The sequence below is a fragment of the Dermacentor variabilis genome, chromosome 8 (assembly GCF_050947875.1).
Source record: "Dermacentor variabilis isolate Ectoservices chromosome 8, ASM5094787v1, whole genome shotgun sequence".
Classification (NCBI taxonomy): domain Eukaryota; kingdom Metazoa; phylum Arthropoda; class Arachnida; order Ixodida; family Ixodidae; genus Dermacentor; species Dermacentor variabilis.
Genome location: NC_134575.1, coordinates 22,548,926 through 22,571,917, shown reverse-complemented (window position 1 = coordinate 22,571,917; position 22,992 = coordinate 22,548,926). Strand labels below are relative to the sequence as shown.

The following is a 22,992-nucleotide window of genomic DNA, read 5'->3' as shown; positions in this document are numbered from 1 at the left end:
TTCCCCCGATTCCTCTATGGCCAGGAACCCAGCATACTACTACATGCCTATGTGATAAGTAGATGTTACATAAGAGTGAGTAGAGTTCATTGAAGACAGGATTCGTATGCTTTAGAAAAGAAATGAGTGCTCTTACAAGACTTAACGAGTCTATGAATATGATGGCTTTGTCAGGTTTCAGTTTCTTTATATGTTTTACTGCACACAGTACTGCGTAGGCTTCTGCAGTGAAGATACTTGTTGTGGGGTTCAACACGTCAGAATCAGTAAAAGAGGTACCAACAGCAGCGTAGGATACGCCAGCATGTGATTTTGACGTGTCTGTGTAAAACTCGGAGCAGGAGTACTTCAATTGAAGCTCACGAAAATGCACGGCAATTTCAAGCTCAGGAGCGTGCTTTGTGACCTTTACAAAGGATACGTCAGATTCTATTACCTGCCACTGCCAGGGCAGCAATAGCTTAACTGCAGGCATTAGGCGATGTTCGAGAAAAGGGACGTCCATTTCTTCGCCAATTTTTCTTACATGCAGTGAGAAAGGTAATCTCATAGAGGGCCCATTACGAAAAAGTGTTTCACACGACAAGTCGTTAATGGTTGTGAAACATGGATGTTCCTTATTAGAGCGCACTTTCAGAAAATAGTTAAAGCTGACGTATGTTCTCCGAAAATGGAGTGACCACTCATCGGACTCGACATACAAACTTTCAACAGGGCTTGTTCTAAATGCGCCAGTGGCCAGGAGGATTCCCAGGTGGTGAACGGGGTCTCACATCTTTAGCGCGCTCGGGGCGGCAGAGTGATATACTACGGCACCATAATCTATTCGTGATCGAACTAGGCTCCTGTAAAGATTCAACAGGCAATTCCTGTCACTACACCATGTTGTGTGGGATAAGATTTTAAGTAGGTTCATTGTTTTTAGACATGTTATGTGTGGAATGAAAGTAAGCTTGGGGTCAAGTATAACACCTAGAAATTTGTGCTCTTTGTTAAAAGGAATTTGTTGTCCGCCCAGTTCTAGAAAAGGACCTGGTACCAGGCCTCTCTTTCTTGTGAAGAGAACACAGGAACTTTTGTGGGGGTTGATCTTAAATCCATTTTGATCTGCCCACATGGACACCTTGTTTAGGGCCTTCCTCCGTTCATGAGATCACGTTCAATTCTATTCACACTATACTTCCTTATGTCAGCTGCCGTACGCTTGTTGGTTAACTTCTAAAGTTCTGCCAGTTGTATTCTAGCTGTAGTGTTAGAGGCTCTCATACATTGGTGTTTCTTGATCAGATCTTTTGTCTCCTGCGATAGCTTACTGGTATCCAGTCTAACGGAGTTACCAGCACTTCTATTGCATACTCCATAATGATGCCTGTAAGATTGCCGTTCATTGTTTCAACACTAAGGCCCTCTTCCTGAGTTAAAGCCGAATACCTGTTCTGTAGCTTGATCCGGAATTCCTCTATTTTCCCTCTTACCGCTAACTCATTGATCAGCTTCTTATGTACCAGTTTCTTCCGTTCCCTCCTCAAGTCTGGGGTTATTCGAGTTCTTTCCATCCTATGGTCACTGCAGCGCAGCTTGCTGAGCACGTCCACTTCTTGTACGATGTCAGGGTTAGCTCAGAGTATAAAGTCTATTTCATTTCTAGTCTCGTCATTCGGGCCCCTCCACGTCCACTTTCCGCTATCCTGCTTGCGGAAGAAGGTATTCATTTTCCGCCTATTGTTCTGTTCTGCAGTCTACTAATAACTCTCCCCTGCTAATCCTAGTGCCTACGCCATATTCTCCCACTGACTTGTCTCCAGCCTGCTTCTTGCGTACCTTGGCATTGAAGCCACCCATCAGTATAGTGTATTTTGATTTGACTTTACCCATTGCCGATTCCACGTCCTCATAGAAGCTTTTCACTTCCTGGTCATCATGACTGGATGCAGGGGCGTAGACCTGTACGACCTTCAATTTGTACCTGTTATTGAGTTTCCCAACAAGACCTGCCACCCTCTCGTTAATGCTATAGAATTCCTGTATGTTACCGGCTATATTCTTATTAATCAGGAATCCGACTCCTAGTTCTCGTCTCTCCGCTAAGCCCCGCTAGCACAGGACGTGCCCGCTTTTTAGCACTGTATATGCTTCTTTTGGCCTCCTGACTTCACTGAGCCCTATTATATCCCATTTACTGCCCTCTAATTCCTCCAATAGCCCTGGTAGACTCGCCTCACTAGATAACGCTCTAGCGTTAAACGTTGTCAGGTTCATATTCCAATGGCGGCCTGTCCGGATCCAGGGATTCTTAGCACCCTCTGCTGCGTCACAGGTCTGACCGCTGCCGTGGTCAGTTGCTTCGCAGCTGCTGGGGACTGAGGGCCTGGGTTTCATTGTTTTATTCATATAGGAGGTTGTGGACAAGTACTGCACCAGGGTGGCCAATCCTGCTCTGATGAGGGAGTGCGTTACCGGTTCTTGTCACCGGGATCGGGCCGCACTCTAGTCCTGTTTGTGCAATTTTATCAACACGTGGATTTTTTAAAAGTCCGGTGGAAAAAAGCGCGGCAGCGGGATTCGAACCACGGTCCTCTTGCACGCGATGCGGATGCTCTACCTCTACGCCACCGCTGCACTATTGGTATATTATAGTTTATTAAAACTCTTCACATGTTTTCAGAGGCCTTCCTTTTCACTTCATTTACCATTCACACGAGCTTTGCTTCCTTACGTTCCTTCCGAGCTCTATTGGCACTGTCGTTCTCCTGGCTCTGCTTTCGGGAAAAAAGTGCCTTCGTGTGACCAAAAAGAAGTGTACAATCTGTGCTGTGCAATCACAGTTATGCTCTGGGTAACCGATACAGTTTGTCCCTGTCTTGACAAGTGCATCTGAAACCTTCCAGAAGAGGTCTACAAAGGCTTCTTTTTTATGTTTGCACAATGGCCTCTTCTATGCTTTTCACCCAGCTAAACAGTTTGCTTGAAGGACAAAGAAGGCTGCCAGCCACAAACTCGCGTTCAATCACAAGCATTGCTTCAGAAGGCAGAGGGTCTTGCGAAGCCATTGTATCCCTTTTGCACTTCATGCAGGTGGTCACTTTTATCATTTTGTATCATTTTAAGTGATTGTCATATCCATGGGCAATGTCGGCACCAGCTTTCCGTGGACAGATACTACGTAGCTCATGTCATTGCGAACTACGCCACTCTTCAATATTGTGTATACCTCTTTCTCCATTCCTGCCTCGCAAAAAACCATCTGGAATCCTTCAAGAGCTGCCGATCTCCACTGTCGTTGCAACCGCAAGGACGCGCTTTTCTACACCAACTCATTAACATTCAAATAGCTGATTTGCATGGGCTCCGGTTCCTCTTGTACGGTGTCCTCTGCAGCATCGCTCTGAGTTGCCCCTGTGTTTGTTGCGAAACTTGTTGTCTTTTTCGGAGATTTTCTCCGTTTATGATTTGAGGATAAGTGCTGCAGGAAATTGGGAAATATGGTAGGAACCACATCACTCTTCAGACGCCATACTCCGTACTCGATTTCAATCACTTTTCCGTTGATTATATGTTCATTTGACTTCACAATGTCCCCTTCTGAGAAGTGGGTGACGCACACTTTGCATGTTTTCCACAACACTTTGTGTGCGCACGTTATCGCGCTCTTCAATTTTGCAAGGAGAAGCGGATTGGTCGGCGGAGAGCAGAAGTGCCTCTTCTCTGTGTGGCGCCGGTACCCGCTGGTATATCCCGGCACGAAGCACGTTGTCATTTGTTGCCCAGTCCTAATACATTGTAACGAAGATAAATCACACGCACCACCTACCTTCTGATAGCGAAAATTTAAAAATCTGGCGTTCAAGAGCCGCAGCCCACGCTACTTGCATACTGGCAGGTCCCAAGGGCAACATGAGCGCCCACACCGACCACACCATACCATACACCGAAAGCTGCTGAAGCGCAACTTGCCCGCTACCCACGATAATGCACGCACACTTAACGGAAAAAAAATTGGAGGACGCTTAAGCTTCGCCTTCAAGAGTTGAACGCGACAGCGTTCCCGTCGACCCGCCAAGGGGTGTAAGACAATGGGCTACGGCGCAGCGACTACGACTACACGCCCCGCATCGGACGCGGTGAGCGTCGAGCAACGCAGCGTTCGGCGCGACAACGAAATGTGCGCCTGAGCAAGCGACGCACGCCTGAGCCTAGCTCCTTTCTAAGGCAACACCGCGTTCACTAGAGGCGCTTTTGTACCGCTTTGAAGCATCGAACTCGTGGCTCAGTGGTAACGTCTCCGTCTCACACTCCGGAGACCCTGGTTCGATTCCCACCCAGCCCATCTTGGATGGATGGATGGATAAAACTTTATTGAATCTATTTGAATGTGGTTGGGCTCCTAGACGTCCGGGAGCCCCCTGGCCGACATCTCTAGGCAAGCGCGGTCCACCAGCCAGAGCTGGTCATCCGAGCAAGTGGCCCGAAGAGCGGCCTCCCACGAGGAAAAGGAAGGGTTGGGAAGAGGCTCTACCGCCATGGGCGTGGGGCAGCTCCACAGACAGTGGAAAAGATCTGCCCGGGGCGCTCGGCAGGTGGTACATTGTGGATTATGGAGACCAGGGTGAAATAAATGTGCCAGATAGGGAGAAATAAATGCTTTGGTCTGGATCTGGCGCCAGATTGAACTCTGATGAGCGGTAAGGGAATGGTGAGGGGGAGGTAAATCTCGTCTGCCATCCCTGTAATACGTGGTAATCTGGTGGTAGGTGCAGATCCCCTCTCCTGGCTTTTCCATGGGGTTGGGTGAGTGGTCGTCCAGGGTCCGGAGGGAAAGACCTCGGACATGCGCATTAACGCGCTCGTTCCCGGGGACACGCTCATGCCCAGGTACCCACGTGATAGTCACCTGGTGGGGAAGCGAAGGAATGTTTTGCAAAATGTGTGTGACTGTCTTAGGTGCTACGCCTTGAAGGAAGTAACGGTATGCACTTTGGGAATCGGTGCAGATTTCTGTAATGGCAGAATCCCCAGCCGCATGCGCCATTGCTAGGGCTAATGCGACCCCCTCAGCCACATCGGTGCGCGCTGTTTTAATCGAGGCAGAGATGTTAATGCGTCCGTCCTCCGTCATGGCAGCGGCCGTGGCCGTTCCTCTGAGCGGACCGACCGCGGCGTCGACATAAAGGACGTCTTCGCGATCTTGGTAACGTCGGGTGTAGTAATCAGCCCGCGCCTTACGTCGACCCGGATAGCGGTGCGAATTCATGTTTCGTGGCAACGGTTTGAGTTTCATGTTAGCTGTGAGTCTTACAGGAATGGGGAACCACGGCTCTTCCATCGGGATCGTGCCGCTTGGCTCACACCCCAGAGTTCGGAGTAGGTTTCGCCCAGTGGGTGTTCGGGTGAGGCGTAGAAGCTGATTACTCCTCTGTGACTCTATGATTTCCTGGACGGTATTATAGAGACCAGTCTGTAGGAGGCGGGTAGTGCTAGCGCGCATCGGCAGCCTCAGTGCGGTCTTAACCGCCCGTCTGATTAGACGATTAGCCTGATCCATTTGTTTCTGAGTGAGGTGGTGATACGGGAGGTGGTAGGCAAGGCGGCTGACCACTAAAGCTTCAATCATTTGCATGGTGTCCTTTTCAGACAGGCCGTGATTGCGTGACGCAATCCGGCGAACCAGTCCTGAGATTTGTTTTATTTGTTTATCGAGGAGGTTCAGTGTAAAACCCGCATCTAGGTTAGATTGGATGTGCAGACCAAGGATCCTGATTCTATGTACCTTAGGCACTTGTTGACCGTGTATGAACAGATGTATGCCTGGGTCGCCTTTGTGGGGTTTAATAGTGAGCAATTCGGACTTTTCTGGCGAGCAGAAGAGCCCCATTATGCGAACATGCCGTTCGATAACGTTGATAGCTGTTTGTAGGACATCTTGGGCCTCCCCAATAGAGCCTTGTGACACCCATAGAGTCATATCATCAGCATACAAAGCGTGGTGCAATTTAGTGATACCTGGGAGCTCTCTGGCGAGTGGGGCCATGGCTACGTTAAATAATAGTGGTGATAGGACTGCTCCCTGGGGTGTGCCCCTGTTTGGAAGGGCAAAGGCGGCCGATGTGAGTGGACCTAATCTAATCTCAGCGGTACGATTTTCCAAAAAAGCTTTGACATAGTGCCAGATCCTACGGCCGCAACCTGTGGTGGCAAGGGTCCTGAGGATATGGTCGTGTCCTACATTGTCAAAGGCCTTTTGTATGTCTAATGCTAGGATGGCTCTGGTGCGGGCTGTCCGTCGTTTGGGATTTAATAAGGTCTCTTTAATATGCAAGAGGACATCCTGCGCCGATAGGTTGGGGCGGAAGCCAAACTGAGTGTTGGGGAAGAAATGCTTAGCTTCTAAGTGCGGTTGTAGTCGCCGGACAATCACATGCTCAAAAAGTTTGCCTACACAACTCGTGAGAGAGATAGGTCGTAAATTCTGAAGCAGTAATGATTTATTCTGTTTCGGAATAAGATTAATCTGGGCGTGTTTCCAATCGCCAGGCAGTGTGCCCTTTCGCCAGTGTTCGTTAAAGAGATCCGTGAGCTCCTGCAAAGATATGTCATCTAAATTTCGGAGGACTTTGTACGTTATCCGGTCGGGCCCTGGTGCAGTGTCCCTGGTAATATAGCCAAGGGCCTGTTTCACCTCCGGCAGTGTGACATCTGAATCCAGGTTTTCGTCTGGATCAGGGGGTGTTAAAGGGGCTGCGTTCGGATGGGTAGGTATGGGCCCCATCTTGGAAGTTGCTTTTTATTTATGAAGTGCCTGCCGTGATTTATCGCTCACGGCCAACGCCACGGATGCCGACGCCGACACCGACGCCGACGACACCGGCTTTTCTGCGACACGAGCTCCTTAACGCTATCGCGTTAAAATCGGGACCACTCGACAAGAAAACGCGACGCAAATGCTCACGGCAAATGCAGCGTTGGCAGCGCTGCTGCACGGCAGCGTGGCTAGCGTAGTGAAAAGTTCGACCGCAGCGCCAGCTCAGTGCATAGGCGCAAAACGCGTCCGCTTTGGGAGGAGCACTTCTGAAACTAAAAATTGGCAGTGGCTTAGCTCGGCTATGCCAGGATATACGTAGCGAAAGTTAAGGTATAGCATGGTTAGCCTTGGTTAATCTTAATTGCAAGTCCAGTAAAGTCTGGTTGTCTAGCTATGTTGCTGTGTTTAGCCAGTCATTCGGCGCGCAGTTCGTCTGTTTCCAGGGCGATTTGTTTCCTCTTCATCTCGCTCTGAAGTCGATTCCAGGCCTCCTCCTGCTTATCAGATTTGTCGCCGTCCATTCTGCCGCCTCAACTATGGTTGCGGCGCACGCGTGCTCTCCTTTTCAATTCTCCGACATGTTAACAGGCAAGCGACGCAGCTGGCGAAGCGAGCGCAGGCGAACGCAGCGACGAGGAATGCGGTGTGACGTGATGTGCCTCGTCGGACTACGGCCACGGCGAAATCGCGAGTTCGCGAGGAGCAAAGCTTTCGCTTTAAAAAGCTTTATAAACGGTGGTAGCAGCAGTCAGAGAAGAATGTTGCTCCGCTCTCTCCTCATCCCCTGGCCTAGCACGCCACAGAAGAGAGCACGCATTCGGGCGGCGTTCCTCGCTCGTGCACGCGAGATTGAACCGCGTTTGCTAGCTCACCCTCACATGCTTTCTCTCATAGGGAACCTCACGGCGACGGTGACGTCAACGGGAGAAATACGCCTGGAATCTCCACATAATTGTTGTCGAAATAAAATGAAATTCACGAATACCATAACAGCAATCACTTGACTGAAGGGTTTCGCTGTTAAGATGGAGAGCCGAGGCGTCGTAGGCGATGCAACGTTACATAGCGACCAACAGGAGCTTTTTCGCCACTGTATGACAGATCCGTTCCGCAAAGGAAGCAATAACCGACCGTCGTTATGTTGTTATGGCGAGGCACGCAATGTGCAGGAATTTACTCGGTTAACTACAACTTCAGATCAAAATCACGAAGCAGTTCTTTGTAGAGCCGACTGCAATGCGTAAAGTATATTCGAGGCACGAGCGCGTAGCTTAGGCTGCCTCGAGAATGAAAACCTAAGGGCCTCTTGCGTCACGATATCTGTCCCATACTACTTTGGCTTTTTGCTGGCTGCAGCCATATGGTCTAAACGGCGTATTTCGACCGAGAATTTGGGCCATGCAGCTGGGCCGGTTTCGCCAAACGGAACTGTCATAACAGTTCTTCAAGAAGGAACCTGTAACTTGCAGAATTGAGTGGAACACGCCGCATTGAAAAGAGGATAAATGCTTCACCGTGACTTTCCATGGGTTGAAAAGAGCTAGAAGGCTCATGTAGCTTGGCTTCAGTTTGCCGTCGCTTAACCCATAAGGCCGAAGAAAAACGTACCAGTTACATTTTGTTGATTTTTCGTGTCAGACGATGTTTTCACACTGTAAATAAATTGCGAAAAATTTGTGAGTGGCGCATTTTTTTAAATGCTACGATAGTGCACCTAATAAAGTAAGGTGGGCCTTTATGGGAGCAAAACGTGATGTAAGTCACGAAATGTATATGCCATGTCTTGAAGCTTCGAAAAACAAAAACAGTTGCAGCGTAGAGTCAACCGAAATTTTGCGCAAGCCCGGATAACCTTCTGGTAGCAAAATTAGCATTTTAGTGGGAAATATTGTTTGTTATAGAGGTGTTCTTACTTTTCAAGTGCCTAACATGACTTCACCAAGTAACAAGGAAGGGCTTTGACGTTGCTTTCAGAGGCGTGCGCAACGCAAATACATTATTGACGCAGATCTGGACGAGATAATTGGCGATGAATACAGCCATTCAAAACTAAAGGATTCACAATTTGGTTCTGTGCTAATTGAAACATTGAAGATACCCGTGACATCTCCTCCAATGGCAGTCAGTTCTTGCATTTCAATCCTGTTGTATGATTGCTAGGCGTCATTTTCTTTAGAATTTTCTGTCATTCCAAGAGGAGGGATCTTCGACTGGTTCACCAATCTGGGTGGCCCTACATATTTGGCGTAACTCATCTCGACTGGCATAAGAATATACACAGCCTTGTGGTCTTCTGTTCCCTCCCAGTCATTTTCCAATTTGTAATAAAAGATGCATGAATCCTCTATCTTTTTAGATATTCTTCATATGATATCCCAATGGTTTCCATTTATCACATTTTAACACTGCTCGATATCTCATTGACTGAGAAGACAAGAGCATCCTCATCTTTGGCGGCAGCAAGAAAGGAACGAGGAGGAATAATAGCAATGCTGATGTCATTCAAGATATATTTCTTTCCTGCAAAAGTCTCCGCAGCTCTTGTAGACAATGAGTGAGTGAGTGAAACAACTTTATTTGGTCCAGTATAGACGCAAGCAAGCTCGACGTCACCTGGCTAGGCCCACTCGGGGACCATGGACCTCGGGGACCTCAGGACTGTCAGGATTTGAGAGGTCTGATCCTGGGCCCTAATTAGCTTCATCATATCCTCTTGGGTGAAAGGAGGACCGGCAGAGGCGCAGCCCCACAGGACATCTTCGAAGTCCGCGTAATCACCACACAGAGGGCACTCCGGGCTTGGGAACTGTTCGGGGTACATTGTGTGCAGCGCCGCGGGGCTCGGGTAAGTGCTTGTTTGTAGAAATCTGAGAGTGACGGCCTGGGCCTTGCACAGCGAGGAGTGCGGCAAAGGCAGGAGTGTTCTTGACAGATAATTATGTTTGCAATTTCGTTGTACGAGCAGAGAGGCTCGGGTCACCCAGGAGAGGACGTGTTACCCAGCGCACGGTCACTCAAGCATCGTGCAGTCGAGTGCGCCTCCTCGTTGGGGTTGATCGAGGCACCCTCAATGGTTCCAAGGTGCGCATGGAACCAGGCCAAAGAGTGATGTTTCATGTCTTTAGCACTTTGAATGACACGTAGGGCCTGGGGAGCCACCATTCCCACCTGAAAGGCCCTAACAGCGCCCTTGGAATCTGAATAAATTGTGTCATTCACACTGTCCGTCAATGCAAGAGCAATAGCAACCTGCTCTGCAACGCTGGAATTAGAAGTGCGGATGGTAGCGCAGCTAAGTATTTTAAGATATCATGTGGTTTTACGTGCCAAAACCACTTTCTGATTATGAGGCACGCCGTAGTGGAGGACTCCGGAAATTTCGACCACCTGGGGTTCTTTAACGTGCACCTAAATCTGAGTACACGGGTGTTTTCGCATTTCGCCCCCATCGAAATACGGCCGCCGTGGCCGGGATTCGATCCCGCGACCTTGTGCTCAGCAGCCTAACACCATAGCCACTGAGCAACCGCGGCGGGTAGCTAAGTATTTTAGTATCACAGTCAATGACCACTGAGGAGAAGGCCTCTTCTTGAACGTACGAAGCGTGTTCGGTCCTTGTTCAAGCGGGCACTGGCGAGCAGCGCTTTACCCCTGGCTCGTCTTTGTCCTTCGTTGTAGGTGGGATGCATATTGCGTGGCATCCGGTGTATGTAAATCTTGGATCTTACGTCGTCGGGCAGTTTCACAGCGCCGAGACTGGTGATCGTGGGGATACGTCCCAGCTTGCCAAGTATGGCTCGGCCCGCTGGGGTACCAGAGAGTCTGACACAAACTGGGAAAATCCTTCAACGATCTCTTCGAACGTGTTGTGAATTCCCAAATTGAGGTCCTTTGTCTGCGTTCCGATGGGAAGGCCGAGGGCAAGCTTGAAGACTCTTCTGATTAGGGCATTGATTTTGTTGCGCTCCGATACGAGTCAGTTGTGCATAGCCCCTGAATAAGCGAGGTGACTTAGCACGAAGACGTGGTTAATTCAGATTAGATTGTCTTCCATGATTCCGCGGTACCTGTTGGCGATCCGTTGGCGCTTTCGGTCTTGGAACAAATGCGTTTGAGGGTGGCTCCATTGGCCCCGTTTGACTCGATAAACATTCCTAGGACCCTGATAGTGTCTACCCGCGGTACTGGGGAGCCCTTACCGGTGATTAACGTAATGTGGCTCTCTGTTGCTGGCTTCCCGGACCGGTGAGAACCGCCTTTGGGCCTCTTCTTGTGGAGCAAGAGCTAGGATTTAGCGGGCGAGCGCCTCAGCCCGGTGAGAATAAGATACCGCTCCGTCACATCGATGGCCTCTTGCAAAGCACCCTCGACCTTACCCTCACATCCGCTGGAGCACGAGACGGTGATGTCATCCGCATAAATCGTGTGGTTATCGTTCGGGATTTTGTTCAAGGCCCTTCACAGGTTGACCAGGGAGATGTTGAACAGCGTCGGGAAGATCACCGGCCCCTGAGGTCTTCCCTTTGGCCCAAGCTGAATTTCGTGGGTCAAGAACTCTTTAATCTTGAGTCTAGTGGACCTCGAGGAAAGGAAGGAGCGCACGAAATTGTACGCCCGTTTCCGACGTTGCACTCTGTCAGGCTCTTGAGAATAAAGCTGTGTGATATGTTGTCAAAAGCCTTTTCCAGATCCAAGCCGAGAATTGCCTTAGTATCGGCAGAGGTAGAGTCAATGATCTGGAGCTTGATCAGTCTCATGGCGTCCTGAGTTGAAAGCCCGGACCGAAAGCCAATCATGATGTGTGTTTAGCATTCGTTAGACTCGAGATGGTCAGTGAGGCGGTTAAGCATGGCGTGCTCGGCCATCTTCCCAACACACGACGTCAGGGAGATGGGCCTTAGACTGTCGATGTTCGGCGCCTTACCTGGCTTGGGTCTGAGTAGTCTTTAGGCTGCTTTCCAGTTCTTGGGAATGAGACCGCTGAACCAGATTTCATTCATCTTGTGTGTAAGAAACTCGATTGAGTCGTCGTCGAGATGCTTGAGCATTTTGTTGGTGATCCCTTCGGGCCCAGGGGCAGATCTGCCGTTGTGGGATGAGAGAACCCGCTTGACCTCAGCCACGGTAAAATCCTCCTCCATAGATGGTATGTCGCGCCCTTCGTACTCGGGAAACTGGGGGAGCACCGGATCATCCGTGGCCGCCAGGTACTTGCGCATGAGCTGCTCCGTGACCGCCTCATATGGAGTCGAGTCGGTGGCCAAATGGACAGCTTTCGCCAAAGCTCTCTTCTGATTGGACTTAGTGTTGCCATCGTGTAGTAGGTGCCTGAGGAGACCCCAGCTTTTACCGTTCTTGAGCTGGCCCTCCACCGAGTTGCACAACTCGTTCCATTGCTGCTTGCATAGCACCTTGCAATGAGCCTCCATCACCTTGTTTATATCGCAAATTTTCTTGCGTAGTCTTCTGTTATGGCGCTGAGTCTTCCATCTCTTGAGCAGTGCGTGCTTGGCTTCCAATAGATGCGCGAGCCTGCTGTCCATCCTGTCCACCTCCAGATCGGTTGTCACCTCCTTCGTGGCTCTAGCCGCATCCTTCTTTATCTCGCCGCACCAAGAGCCTAGGTCCATATCCTTATTAAGGACGAGCTCGGAGTGGTTGGCTCGGAACAAGTCCCAGTGAGTGAACCTAAAGGTCCTCGTTTTGTTACGGGCAGCCTTGATCACCGCTTCGATTATGCAATGATCGCTACCGAGGTCCATGGCTGTGTTGGTCCACTTGACGTTTTCCAGGTTCTTGACGAAGGTAAGATCCGGAGTCAAGAACACCGAGTTCTTTCTCCTGGTTGGAAAGTCTTTATCAGTTACCAGCGTAACATCTTCCTCCGTTGCCGCGTCCCATATGTCTCTACCCTTCTTCGTATTGGTAGAATAGCCCCACGCCTGATGCTGGGCATTAAAATCCCCCATGACGACTAGAAGCTGACAGCCGGCCAAATGCACGGCCTTCTTGAGAATACCAACAGGCCTAGCTCTGTGAACGCTGGGTCTGTAGTAAACATTGAGTATGAAGATACTATTTCTTTTTAAGCGCTGCTTAGGGGGGTCGACAAGGAGTTCGGCCATGACGTACTCAACCGCATTGTCCGCGGGACCACGGTCTCGCTGGAGGCACGTGAACTTTTTACTCACTAGGGTAGCGACCCCCCTTCCTCCTTAAGTGGAAGCCACCTTCAGGAAACCGGGGTGCTTGATGGGTGATGATGTGATCGTCTCTTCCAAGGCGATTACTTGGGGATTGTCCTTTACGCTTTTTAGGTATTGTCGCAGGGTCGCCCGTTTGCTGACGAACCCTGCGCAATTCCACTGCCAAATTGTTATGACGTTAGATCCGTTATCCATGTTTGGGCTTGGGGATGGATTGCGAAAGTGCCGCATTCAGAATGGCACCCTCCGTCGGTGAGGCAATGACGCTGTGCAACTTTGGGACTTGTGATGTAGATGTGCTTGGAAAAGATCCGTGGCTGGTCCCCTCCAGCCTAAGTATTCTAGCGTTGAGGTGACCAGGCCCAGCTGAGGATGCGCGATCATTTCTTGTACATGAGAGAGACCTGTTGGTATGTTGGATAGGGCGTGCTTGAGATAAGACAGGAGTTCTACCATCTCGTCTCCCCTTGAGTCGTCCAGGGAGCGACGCTTCACTGCCACTGTCTTGGGAGGGGCCTCCACCGTGTCCATGGCCGAAGAGCGTGCGGCAGGCTGAGAAGCTGGCTGTGTGAGCGCCAATCTTTGTATTTGCGCCATCTCGGTGGCTAGCCGACTGATTTCCTGCTTGAACAGAGCGTTTTGTTTCCTAAGACTAGCATTGGCACGCCTAAGCTCTTCGAGCTCGTTCGTGAAACGCGGGTCGCGCGAGTCTTGAGAGTTGGACGCCTGCGTTTGGTTGCCACGGGCCCTATCAGCCCACGTTAGAGAGGACTTGCCTTTACCGCCGTTGGGGGTTTTCGATTGTGACCTGTTGGACAAGTCGCTCCCGGTACGGGACTTGGAGCAGCCTCTGGAGCTGGAGCGCGCTGGAGAAGGCGATGTGAGTAGCGATCGAGGTAGAGCGACTTCTGGAGCCCCGTCGGCTTGTAGGGCGGCCTCTCGAGCGCAAGCGTCTTCTGCCCCTAAGGTTCGTGCTGGATGAGGCTTTCTGATCGGAAGTTCGAACGATCGACGGCGTGGGGTGCTGCTCTTGCTGCCTGGCACGCTCGAATCGTCGTCGGCGAACAATGTACGGCGTCTTGAATCTATGCGCGCACTGTTTACCAGCGGTAAGGTGCGGTCCGCCGCAGATCTTGCATTTTAGGGTGCATTGATGCTGCGCATCAGGATTTGGCAGGCTGCATCACCGACAGACGACGTCGCTCAGTGTTGGACAGACATCGGCGTGATGCCCGAGTCTTTCGCAGGCGTGGCATACGTCCACTTGCTTTCGATATAGGGAACATTTCATCAGGAGCGTTCCGTACCTGACAAAATTAGGTACCCGGCGCCCGTCAAAGACGATCATGATGGTCCCAGTCTGAGCGATTCGCTTTGCTGCTAGTGCAAGAGGGTTGTTCTGGTTAACAATCTTTCCATCCACCGTCGCTGGGTCGTCTTGTAACAATATGGCACGTATGACCTCCTTCCACCTGGAGTGCGGGGCTGTCTCGTACGCGCAGAGTTCGTGGATCTTGCCTGAGATTCGGATTTGCTTGATGCGGGCATATCGATCGGCATTCTGCCGTCTGGGAGTGCCGGCCACCATGATGTTTTGCTGTAAGTTAGGGCACAGAGTGTCTTGTGTGAGCTCGTGCTGGCTGACGCCGGAGGCTGCAAATATTGCGTCAGCCACCATGGCCGCTCCAATTTTGGAAATATTCAGCCCACCTCTTGGCCTAATAACGATCTTTGTGTGTTCTTTGGGAAGGACCGGAATTCGGCTTGCCCTAATAATCTTGGTCTTCAGCGCTACGCCGCTAGACTTGTCGCTATGGGGAGCGAAAGGCGTTGGCTGGCATGGCGTTGGGGTTAGCTTCCCGCGATTTGGCGCCAGCTCTTCTAGCGCCCATGGTTTGCCATCCCTGCTCTTGAGTGACTTCCTCCGGGAGAATATTTTCTCCCTCTACTTGATATTCCATGATGGTAGCGGACGAGTGGCACTGAGCCGCCCCGGAGGCCAAGGCGTGGTCCCCGAAGTGCTCGTTAGATGCCGCCAACGGATGCACAGGAATGTCCGTAAAATGGTGAAAAGTCACTCACTGTGGCAAATTTTGACAAAGTACAGGAAAAAAAGCCATCGTGTGTGCTTCGAGATCAAGCAAACCCCCCTAGCATATTGTTACGAAAGGCCTGCAAGGTTACTGACCTACAAGATTTTCCCAGCCAGCTGCAGCTGCCGAGGGGGCGAGTTTCCCAGAAGCGACCTTGGAAGCCTTCCCAACCTGCTGCGGTGACACGTTTTGTAGGGACGACCATGTGCCGCGTCAACACCCCATCGGCGCTGCTATGACTAAACGCGGTCGGCGGACTAGGTATTGTTAGTGGATTCACCATGGCCGCCACGGCTTGTTAGAAGCGGTGGAATTCCTGGGAGAAGGTGTCTGGCGGCCGTCTCACGGGGCTTAGAAGTCATGGACAGACGCGGTGGCCATTGTCTGCAGGGTCAACACTGGTATGAAGAGGCGCCTGCTCGGGGCAGGACCCGTGTCTCTAAGAACCCTCTCACCTCAGTGTGGTCAGTGAAACCTGTGCGGAAGTGAGTGCGTAAACCCCTCCCCTTCAAAGGTGGGTCGGCTACGATGACTTTTAACGCTCCGTTTGGTCGAACGGCCGTTTTTCCCCCACTTAGGGATCTAGGGAGGATAGAGTGCATTTAAGGAGCCGTTGGTGGCTCCTCAGGGTGGCTCCTCAGTCATTCAGGGTACTCATGTAGATACTGTAAATAAATCCCATATTCCTCGTTTTCGATGAGAAGCAGTCCTTCCCTTCAACAACGTCCTGAGCAGATGAGTTGGACGACGACATGGGCCAGCTGCCATATATTTCATGCCCTACCCCAACCATTACAATACACATAGGCCCAGCGTACTTTACAATGCACACTTGCATTCATTTTCTTGCGACGGTATAAATATATATTGTATATGGGAATGTCATCGAGTCATCATTTACACCCTTCTTTAATAAAACTTACCCCAAAACTTCAGCTTCGGCAAGCGCTTGCTATGCATGGAAAAAAATAAAGAAGCTACATGTAGAGCTGCAGCTGCTATGTTCAGCACTTTTCCAAGTTTGGCGATGAATAGATCAGACACTTCAGAGGCAAAAAAAAAATCTCAAATGCGGTCATCTTCGCGGGGGCCTTCTTCAGCGAAACGGCGTAGCAACGAACACTGGGTGTTTTGTCTGTAAATCTTTACAAATGAATATTATACTGTACATTGAAAAGTACGCTGGATGCTAATTGGTTAAAACAAGTCGATGAAAAACAGCCTAATTTTTAGAAGTAGCTCGACAAGTAAACGGCGCTGTTATTGTCTAGACTGCATGTAGTGTTAGCTCAGTTCTTGTGCTACTTCCAAATGTTACTGGGAGGAAATGCCGACAATTATATATTTTACCATAAAATACGTGTCATGGGCAAACATGTTTTAGCGGGCTAAATCATGGTAAGCGTTGCAGAAGACATACATAGCCAGCTTCTGCTATTTGTTTGTTGCATCATGGTAAGTATGGTCGCTTAACTGAATTGTTCTATCGTATGTTTGCGAGCTTACTGTTTTAATTTTTAAGTGAGCTACCGATGCATGACGTAGAACTGTGAATGCGAAAACTCGTGATGCGCCAAATTGACCTCTGTCGGGTGGGGCTGTAGTGTCCTCTTTGAGAAGTTTAACGTATTTCTTAGCAAGGCACCACCACTCTTCCCTAACGGGTGTGCTTAAAGCTTCTTAACGTGGTCCGATCACGCATGTAGTGCGTCCTAAATGTGTGGGGCGATATTTTGATACAAATGCGCCCCTGGGACAATGGTGCGCTGTGACGTTCCGAGTACATCACATTTAATAAATAAACATTAACAATATTGTCCGAGGGAAGGATTAAAACAGAGAACCTACGAAGTCCTTTTCTTTCTCGTCTTCCTTCCGCGGTTGTTGCGCGTCTACTTCACACCAGAGGGACCTCAACGCAGCAGACCAATGTTTTAATCACTGCAATACGTTGGCGTATCCCATGTGCAAGCCAGACCATTCATGCGCTCAGCGGAATTTATTGCAGTATCAATTATGAACCGTCAGTGTCATATGTCGCCGTCGTCCATAATAACCCATAAAGATACTGATTTGTTTTGTTTAAATACAATTACTGAAGAACATTATACACATTCAAGCTCCAGGTACACTGAAACACTCAAAAAATCGCCCATAGGCGGTTTCTTCACATGAACGTGTTCAGTGGTCATCCCTTTCGGGCCATAGAAGCGCCGTCTCAATTTGTTAGCTAACATCTGGTGGAACTCCTCTCGGTTTCCCTTTATTAGCTAGCCATTAAGGCCGCCCCACATTCAGCGTTTCTACCGGCGTTTTTTGGCGTTGCGTCTCCCGGCGTGGTCGCATGAACGGCGCCAGAGAGGGCGTCCAGCCACACGAGCGGCACGCGGACCAGCGCCAGCGCAGCGTCGCACAATGTGACCAGATTTATTTTACCAGATACCTCCTAAGCTAATTGTGTAATATCAATGAAAAGAGCTGTCATAAGTATTCTTCAATGCAATACTTATGCCTTTTGCATAGTTTTACGCTAAATAAAATATTCAGGGCTGTGTAGAAAAATTACACAAGGCTAAGCTTCAGAAAACTGGCAGCAATATCGGCGTGAACATCACGAGCGGTCGGCGCGTCGGCGTGCGAAGCTGAGCATCGAGGGTTCTTTATTCTATGATAGAGGGGGAAGTAGGTGCTTTTTATTGCTAGACGCCATACGCCACATCACGGAAAGAAGGCAGCAGCTTTTGCTGCTAAAAAAGAAGCTCCTGCTTCTCATTTGGTACACCCGGCAGGACGATGGCGGCGATTTCAATCCACAAAACGTTTTTTTTTAACACGATTCTTGTGTTCCTTGTGTTTGGTCTGCCACAATATCGGCCTTGCTTCTACAATGGCTATGAGAAGCTCGTTATCGATGTTCGCCGGTAGCATGATTGAAGCAACCAAACAAACAGCAATGGCGGCGCGAACTGCGAATCTGCGGAAGTTTCTTGCAAGAGTTGCCAGCAGCGCGGCCACGCCCTGCCATGCGCTGATTGGTCGGCGCTGTCGAGCCGCTTCCGACGGCGGCGGCGAGATCTGGTGTCCCTTGAGCACGACGTTTTGGCTTAGCGCCAGCCTCAGCGTCGACGCCGGGCGACGCCGGGTGACAAAACGCCAGAAAACGCCGGGAAAACGCTGAATGTGGGGCGGCCTTTAGAGCTAAGCGACTCATTGTAACGGGTGGAAGCAAACGTTCCCGCTTCATAAAATTGTGGTAAAATATGAAATGTAACTTAAAACAAAGCTGCAGAATGCAGCTAAGCTGTTTATGGCTATCTTGCCGTGAAATATTCATGTCCATAAGCAAAAACTCAGCGCCCTCCCCTCCCCCCCCCCCCTTTTCGTCGTTCTGAGCCCATGCGTGCCTAGTTACCATCCGCTCTCCCGGGGTGGCAGTTGCGCCGCGCATCTCTACTTTGCGCAGGTGGGAGCTCTCGTCGAAATGTCACGCGTGTCCAGGGTCGCCAGACTTTCGGGAGAAAAAGTAGCCGAAGAATTCTGGAAGGTAGCCAAAAAAGTAGCCAACCGCGGCAAAAGCTTTATTTGGTAGCCAAAAAAGGTAGCCACAGAGCGACGAACCAACAATTGCCACTTCTTGACGAGAAAATAATGACGAAAAACGGCAAAAAAACCTTTAGTTTTCTGGTTCACGGATGGCAAACAAAAATCACAGGACAAAACAAATTTTATCATATATTATTGTCTCATGATTTACTACAATGACCAGCTGACCTTGTTTGATCATTTTGCAGCCCTTTTTCGTGCTTTTACATAGCCGAAGCGGTGCCGCCATCTTTAATACAATACACTCACTGAACGCCGTCCTTGCACCGCCACAATTTTACTTCAAATGTTCCCAAGAGAACTGTATGGAGTCACAAATTTCTTGTGCCCCTGGTACGCAGTCGCATAGTCACAGAGACACTGACACCTGTAAGGTCATGGCTGCGATGACGTGTTTTCGGTTGTTGCAGTCGTTCCTGGCGCCAACAATCATGGTCTTCGAGATTCTCCATAGACGCAGTTAATTATCGCTGATGGTTATATTAAGACACCACCTATTGCTTCCGTCGTACGAAGGACGCAAAGCATTTCCTTCAATATTTGTTAATTCCTGTTACTGAGAGAGCTGTCAGGGCCTGTTGAATTATCAGTCCATGACAGCCCCTGAGCGCACAAAGCGTTGATTTCCGCCAACGAGCGTCGCATATGAGGGATCTCGGGCAGTCCTGCGCAGCCCAGGACGACAAGTCGAAGAGGCCCTCTGACCATATGGCGGCTATGATATATTTTGAACTCCGGAATTTGCATTCGGAGCTTGCAAGACGTAAAAACGTGGCCTTCAAGATCTGAGGTTTGGGCTGTTGTTTCGAGGGCACCGTCAGGGGGAGCGTGATTCGGACACTTCCTATACCAATAACCACCGCCAAAAGTAGCCAGAAAGTAGCCAAGTCGCCAAGCACAATTTGAGGTCGCCAGAAGCTTGTAAAAGATGAGCACAGCATAATTGGAATTCTCCACTCTTTCTGCGGATGCGCGAGTAGCAGTGGTTACGAGAGAGAAATGCGGGGACTTTCGGTCCTTGAGATTTCTCTTCGCCTAGGTACTACGGGGAAGAAATTTGTTAGCTCCGTTTGTCCCTAGCCAAGCTGGCTGCGCAGAATCGACAGAATGCGTGGCCGGCAAGGCGAAAAGACCGTGTCCTAGGTGAGTTTTTTGCTATTTTGTTGCGACGGTAGCATATAAAATTTTTATAGTCGCATGGGATATGTTTGGATGTAAGGTGTCTTTTCGGATGACTTTGGTGGCAGAGCATTCCATCGCGCCGATGCAATTCATTAGTGTCGTTGGGCAAGGTCAGCATCATCATCATCATCATCAGCCTAGTTACGCCCACTGCAGGGCAAAGGCCTCTCCCATACTTCTCCAACTACCCCGGTCATGTACTAATTGTGGCCATGTTGTCCCTGCAAACGTCTTAATGTCATCCGCCCACCTAACTTTCTGCCGCCCCCTGCTACGCATCCCTTCCCTTGGAATCCAGTCCGTAACCCTTAGTGACCATCGGTTATCTTCCCTCCTCATTACATGTCCGGCCCATGCCCATTTCTTTTTCTTGATTTCAACTAAGATGTCGTTTACCCGCGTTTGTTGCCTCACCCAATCTGCTCTTTTCTTATCCCTTAACGTCACACCCATCATTCTTCTTTCCATAGCTCGTTGCGTCGTCCTCAATTTCAGCAGAACCCTTTTCGTAAGCCTCCAGGTTTCTGCCCCATATGTGAGTACTGGTAACACACAGCTGTTATACACTTTCCTTTTGAGGGATAGTGGCAACCTGCTGTTCATGATTTGAGAATGCCTGCCAAACGCACGCCAGCCCATTCTTATTCTTCTGGTTATTTCAGTCTCATGATCCGGATCCGTGGTCACTACCTGGCCTAAGTAGATGTATTCCCTTACCCCTTCCAGTGCTTCGCTACCTATCGTAAACTGCTGTTCTCTGCCGAGCCTGTTAAACATTACTTTAGTTTTCTGCAGATTAATTTTCAGACCCACCCTTCTGCTTTGCCTCTCCAGGTCAGTGAGCATGCATTGCAATTGGTCTCCTGAGTTACTAAGCAAGGCAATATCATCAGCGAATCGCAAGTTGCTAAGGTATTCTCCATCAACTTTTATCCCCAATTCTTCCCACTCCAGGCCTCTGAATACCTCCTGTAAACATGCTGTGAATAGCATTGGAGATATCGTATCTCCCTGTCTGACGCCTTTCTTTATAGGGATTTTGTTGCTTTCTTTGTGGAGGACTAAGGTGGCTATGGAGCCGCTATAGATATCTTCCAGTATCTTTGCATATGGCTCATCTACACCCTGATTCCGTAATGCCTCCATGACTGCTGAGGTTTCGACTGAATCAAACGCTTTCTCGTAATCAATGAAAGCTATATATAAGGGTTGGTTATATTCTGCACATTTCTCTATCACTTGATTGATAGTGTGAATATGGTCTATTGTTGAGTAGCCTTTACGGAATCCTGCCTGGTCCTTTGGTTGACAGAAGTCTAAGGTGTTCCTGATTCTATTTGCGATTACCTTAGTAAATACTTTGTAGGCAACGGACAGTAAGCTGATCGGTCTGTAATTTTTCAAGTCTTTGGCGTCCCCTTTCTTATGGATTAGGATTATGTTAGCGTTCTTCCAAGATTCCGGTACGCTCGAGGTTATGAGGCATTGCGTATACAGGGTGGCCAGTTTCTCTAGAACAATCTGACCACCATCCTTCAACAAATCTGCTGTTACCTGATCCTCCCCAGCTGCCTTCCCCCTTTGCATAGCTCCTAAGGCTTTCTTTACTTCTTCTGGCGTTACCTGTGGGATTTCGAATTCCTCTAGGCTATTTTCTCTTCCACTATCGTCGTTGGTGCCACTGGTACTGTATAAATCTCTATAGAACTCCTCAGCCACTTGAACTATCTCATCCATATTAGTAACGATATTGCCGGCTTTGTCTCTTAACGCACACATCTGATTCTTGCCTATTCCTAGTTTCTTCTTCACTGTTTTTAGGCTTCCTCCGTTCCTGAGAGCCTGTTCAATTCTATCCATATTATAGTTCCTGATGTCCGCTGTCTTACGCTTGTTGATTAACTTAGAAAGTTCTGCGAGTTCTATTCTAGCTGTAGGGTTAGAAGCTTTCATACATTGGCGTTTCTTGATCAGATCTTTCGTCTCCTGCGATAGCTTACTGGTTTCCTGTCTAACGGAGTTACCACCGACTTCTATTGCACACTCCTTAATGGTTCCCATGAGATAGCCGTTCATTGCTTCAACACTAAGGTCCTCTTCCTGAGTTAAAGCCGAATACCTGTTCTGTAGCTTGATCCGGAATTCCTCTAGTTTCCCTCTTACCGCTAACTCATTGATTGGCTTCTTGTGTACCAGTTTCTTCCGTTCCCTCCTGAAGTCTAGGCTAATTCGAGTTCTTACCATCCTATGGTCACTGCAGCGTACGTTGCCGAGCACGTCTACATCTTGTATGATGCCAGGGTTCGCGCAGAGTATGAAGTCGATTTCATTTCTAGTCTCACCATTCGGGCTCCTCCATGTCCACTTTCGACTAACCCGCTTGCGGAAGAAGGTATTCATTATCCTCATATTATTCTGTTCTGCAAACTCTACTAATAATTCTCCTCTGCTATTCCTAAAGCCTATGCCATATTCCCCCACTGACTTGTCTCCAGCCTGCTTCTTGCCTACCCTGGCATTGAAGTCGCCCATCAGTATAGTGTATTTTGTTTTGACTTTACCCATCGCCGATTCCACGTCTTCATAAAAGCTTTCGACTTCCTGGTCATCATGACTGCATGTAGGGGCATAGACTTGTACCACCTTCAATTTGTACCTCTTATTAAGTTTCACAACAAGACCTGCCACCCTCTCGTTAATGCTATAGAATTCCTGTATGTTACCAGCTATTTCCTTATTAATCAGGAATCCGACTCCTAGTTCTCGTCTCTCCGCTAAGCCCCGGTAACACAGTACATGCCCGCTTTTAAGCACTGTATATGCTTCTTTTGTCCTCCTAACCTCACTGAGCCCTATTATATCCCATTTACTACCCTCTAATTCCTCCAATAACACTGCTAGACTCGCCTCACTAGATAGCGTTCTAACGTTAAACGTTGCCAGGTTCAGATTCCAATGGCGGCCTGTCCGGAGCCAGGTATTCTTAGCACCCTCTGCAGCGTTACAGATCTGACCGCCGCCGTGGTCAGTTGCTTCGCGGCTGCTGGGGACTGAGGGCCGGGGTTTGATTGTTGTATTCATATAGGAGGTTGTGGCCAAGTACTGCGCC

The 22,992-nt window shown here is 49.3% G+C and overlaps 1 protein-coding gene across 1 annotated transcript; it reads right to left on the bottom strand.

The window, feature by feature from the left end:
• Nucleotides 1-11,745: 11,745 nt before the first annotated feature.
• On the bottom strand, nucleotides 11,746-12,768 carry LOC142591316 (uncharacterized). The gene has a single exon (XM_075703643.1). It carries the CDS (start codon nucleotides 12,766-12,768, stop codon nucleotides 11,746-11,748), a length of 1,023 nt encoding a protein of 340 aa, XP_075559758.1.
• Nucleotides 12,769-22,992: the final 10,224 nt, after the last annotated feature.